The following is a 4338-nucleotide window of genomic DNA, read 5'->3' on the forward strand; positions in this document are numbered from 1 at the left end:
GGCGGGCAGCCGCGGGGAGAGAGGCAGAGCCTGGGAGCCTCGAGCCCGCGTTGTCCGTGCTCAGCGCCGCGCCCGCGCTCGCAGGAGCAATGCACGGAGGCCGTGCGGGAGCCACTGGGCCTGCCCGCGGAGGGGACGGGGCCCAGGGTTGCTGGCAAAGGGGCTCCGCGGCGCGGCGCGCCTGTAACCGTAAGGCAGCGAAGGCCGGAGAACAGGGGGCCGAAAAACCCGCGTGGAGAGACAAAAACCTGCTCGCCCCGGAGAGCGTCATTGTCCTGAAGAACGAATAGTCGTATCCGCACCTCGCCTGGCCCTCTCGGGGTGTGAGTCTGTAGTGGCGCCCCTCGCCCCACGTCACGGAGATCCCGGGCGCGGGGACCTGGGCGCTCGGCGCACCTGCGCCAACAAGCCACTCGCTCCCGGTTACCCCTGGCCAGCCCGCATCGCAGCTCTGTGTTTCGTTGTCATTACATTGTCCGCTGTGGCTCCTACTGCACTCCAGGCCACCACCCTGCGCTCGCCGCCCACGGTTTTGTTGTTTTTGTTTTTTATTCCCCCACTTTCGTTCCCAGTCGACAACGTAGAAAACGACACTGAATCACACTGAATAGAACCGGCTCAACTTTTCCTCCTCTCTCCCTATAACGATTATATAATCAAATAACCACTTGTCCAAACTGGCACAGGCGGGTTGCCCCCACTGTACCCTCTTTTTTTTCTGTTTTCTTTTATGGTGAGTTTCATTGTGCGTGGCATTTGCAGTGACAGGGTTCAGCTGAGTGCAAGTCGATTTCTTTCTGTGAGAAACAATAATCCGGTTAATTGAGCCACTAGGGAGTGAGACTTCTCAACCAGAAATGCAGGCTTGGCGGCGAGGCCGGCGCCCGGCACGCTGAACCAGTGAGCAGCCGCTGAAGCTTTCGCCTGCCACCCCGGCCACCCTGGGCTCTCCCTGCCCTGCCGCCGGCCACGGTGGGGTGCAGCCACTGCTGGGAGACTGAGCCAGGTCAGGGTAGGGGAGACTCCAGTTCTGCTGTGCCGAAGGCAAAGTTGAAACAAGTTTGAAGCAACAATTACTCCAACCTCGAACTTGATATTGCAGAATATTACGTTTTGACCTGCTTATCAGAAGTATTTATGAAAACCGCCCACTCTCTGCGCTGAGGGCTGAGGTGGGAGGGAGAGGGAGTGGGTCAGCACAGAGGTTTTCTCCCATGGTTTCCCGCAGGCTGGAGCCTTTGGCGGGCACACTCCCTGCTCCTCTGCTTCAGGCTCCGGCACAGGCTTGCCCCAGTAGGGCCTCAGCCTCCAAGACTCTGGCCTGGAGACCACATGTTAACGCCCCAGAGTTCAAGGCCCCACTGATCCTGCAGCTTAGAGCAAAACATTGGTTTAGTTTCTGCATGGACCTTGTCTCCAGCCCGGAGTGTGGCCCACAGCCGATTTCAAAGCTTCGGTCCGGCTCTACCTGTTCTATTTGAGGAGCCCGTTGATACCAGAAACTTAGGACAAGACTGACCTTCCCGCTTCCCTCCTTGGAGAAAACCACCCAGCCTGGAGGGTGGCTGGGGAGCGAACCAGTTTAAAGCCCCCAGGGCTTGCTCAGAGTCTGTCTTGTTCAGGCTTCTGAACTCGGGCACTGAGAAAGTCACCTGTGTGTTTGGGAAATGCCCCAGACTCAGCCTCACCGGACCTTCCTATCCCCTTTCCACTTGGGGGCTTTGTAGGTGCAAAGACATGGAGTCCGGGGACTGGAAGGGGGTGGTGTGTGAAGGAGACTGTCTTCCCCTCTGCTCCAAGACTATTTAAATGATACAGGAACAGTCAGCCCTTGTCACCTCCCTGATCAGACATCAGGGGCAGGAGAAGAAAACTGATGTTCCAATTATCTTAAACAAAACCTCTCCTCAAAATCCTACCTGGGGGCAAAGAAATAAAAGGTGACAAGAGCTAAACTGTGTGGCCACCCCCCCACACACACACTGCTGGCATGCGAGGTTGAAGATTCTTGCCTCTGGCTGTAACCATAAAGCTGGAGTGCCCTCGTTGAGAATTGTCAGAAATAAAGCAGGCTGGTGTACACGTCTGTTTACATCGCCTTCCTCTCGTCCCCCATACCTGTCTTTTTCCAGGGCAAGTTTTCTTTGCCAGTCTAAACAGGCCCCAGGGGAGCAGCAAGGTCAAAGGGCCACCGGCTGGTTCCGGGCACTCTCCCTTGGGATCTCTTCCTGGGTGCCCCCTTTCAACCTGTCTGTTTTCTAGGGCGCTGGCCCTGCCTGGCTCACGCTTGGCCATCTGTATGGGGGATGAAAAGAAACGGGGTGTGGAGTGGGACTGCAAATGGGCTTGGGTTTGGGGTCAGGGCATGACCACAGCAAATTCTCCTTTGGGAGGAAAATGTCCAATGAGCCTTCCTGAATGTCTGTGGAGGCTCGGTAAGAAGAACCCAGAGAGTGCCGGGTCCCAAGACAATAAAGAAATTTCCTTTGCAGGAAAATGATATCTCGAGAAAAGAGTTCCGAGAAAAGAGTTGGAGAAACGAATTCCATGACCAGAAGAGCTCCGGTCAGCCTCTGTCCACTCCTAGTTTTCAGCTGGATGGGGACAGAGGGCTTTCTCCCTGGAAGCCCTGTAGTCCTTCCCCTCACCTCTTAGTTTCTTTCTAGAAATAACTTTGTGGCCCCTTCCCCCCCAAAAAGCTAAAATCAGGCATAAACGCCTAGGAGTCAGAAACAAAATTGGTCAACTCTTTCTTCTTCCCTTTCTTCTCCCATTTTCTCCTTTCCATCCTTCTTCCCCCTTTCCTCTCAGTCCTGCGCCCAGCTCCTTGGTTAAGAAGGGATGAAAGGAACAAGCTCAGGGAGGTGGAAAGGCAAGCAGGGACAGCAACCTTGCCAGGAGACACGGGGCCGGTTACTAGGGAATCTCTGGGTCTTGAACACAACCGGGAGCTTATTGTTCAGTGCACTTAAAATGATCAATTCGAGTTCGAATTCTGTGAGCGCCGCTGGCTGGGTGCAGGGTCCTCCCTCTCACTGGACCTCTGACCTTGCTCCCAGCCCCTGGCTGCTGTTTCTAATTTGAAGAGAGTGCCTCTTTTACAGGATTTGAGGGGCCCAGACGCACTGATCCCAGAAAAGGGATCAGCGTGGTTTCTCTTCCTGTCTGGAAATTCAAATTGAAGTGCGAAACATTCGTTCTGTTCAAAGGACTCCAGCTGGAATTTTTCTGCTAGCAGAACGCTTTGGATCTTCCATTGATCCTGAGAAGTGTCTTCCCAACGGCCACTGGCCTAATAAGAACCTGCTCCTGCCCCCTGCACTGGGGGTGCTCCCTGCTGAAGTTTAGAAACTTTGCATTGTGCATTCGGGCACACGGAGCCCACACCACACCGTCTCTACCAGACTCTTTGTTACTCAAAGGCGTAACCACAGGGCTGTCTGCAAGGTTCAAACAAGACCTAGAAGCTCAGCCCTGGTCCTGGGAAAGCTCCCAGCTGGGTACGTGCAAGCCCCCACCCGTGCACTCAAGTTTTAAATATCCGTTTTTGGAAATACAAAATCTCCCCCCGCCCCAAGTTTTCACCTCCTGTTTTCTTACCTTTATACTCGGAATCCGATGAGGCGTTGCTGCCACTTTTGTCCAGCTTGTCTCTAAAGTCCTCCCCGGCCTTGGCCGCAAGGCGGCCCCCAGGCTCAGGGGCTGCTGGCTGCCCGCTGCTAGAGTAGGGTGCACAGGCCGCAAGTGGTTTGCAGTCGGCAAGGATGTCCCTGATCAGAAAGGAGGAGGTGACGGTGCGCGACTGGGCCGGGGCCGAGAGCTGCCCGGGTTGCAGGTGGGAGTCCAAACCTGGGCCTGATGCCCCACCAGGCCGCGGGGTGCCCGTCTCCAGACAGTCCCTTCCTGGCGAGGCTGGCGAAGAGCAGTCGCTGCTGCTCTCAGAGCGTGGACTCAGCTCCAGGGGCGAGCGGCAGTCCCCAAGCAAGGGGTCCCCCTTGGGAAGGGCGGGGCTGCCCGCGCGGTGGGAGAGGATGGAGTCGATCCCAAAGCCATTGGAGCCTTCCATAGCCAAGCTGCGACCTGTCCTCCCCAAAAGCTCCCCACCCACCCCCAACCCCAGCCGCCGCTGCCCCTGGCCCTAGCTGCGGGCTGGCATGGGGAAGGCGGGCAGGGAGCCTGCGGGCACCTTGGACGGAGTTCAGCCTTGGGGGAGCCCGGGAGCTCTGGGCCAACCTCCTCTGCGCATTAGATCCAAAAGGGCTCAGCGCGTCTTCTGCAGCGTCGCGCCGAGCCGCCGAGCCGAGGGGGGTGGTGGGAGTGTCAGGGGGGGGTGGGGGG

The 4338-nt window shown here is 57.0% G+C and overlaps 1 protein-coding gene across 1 annotated transcript in view; it reads right to left on the reverse strand.

The window, feature by feature from the left end:
* Positions 1 to 4066, reverse strand: part of BARHL1 (BarH like homeobox 1) — a 7671-nt gene extending 3605 nt beyond the window's left edge. The window contains exon 1 of the mRNA XM_006164345.1: positions 3601 to 4066. Within this exon, the coding sequence (XP_006164407.1) occupies positions 3601 to 4066 (466 nt within the window). The remainder of the gene's footprint in view (positions 1 to 3600) is intronic.
* Positions 4067 to 4338: the final 272 nt, after the last annotated feature.

The sequence above is a fragment of the Tupaia chinensis genome, unplaced genomic scaffold (assembly GCF_000334495.1).
Source record: "Tupaia chinensis unplaced genomic scaffold, TupChi_1.0 Scaffold143602_1, whole genome shotgun sequence".
In the NCBI taxonomy this organism is placed as follows: Eukaryota; Metazoa; Chordata; class Mammalia; order Scandentia; family Tupaiidae; genus Tupaia; species Tupaia belangeri.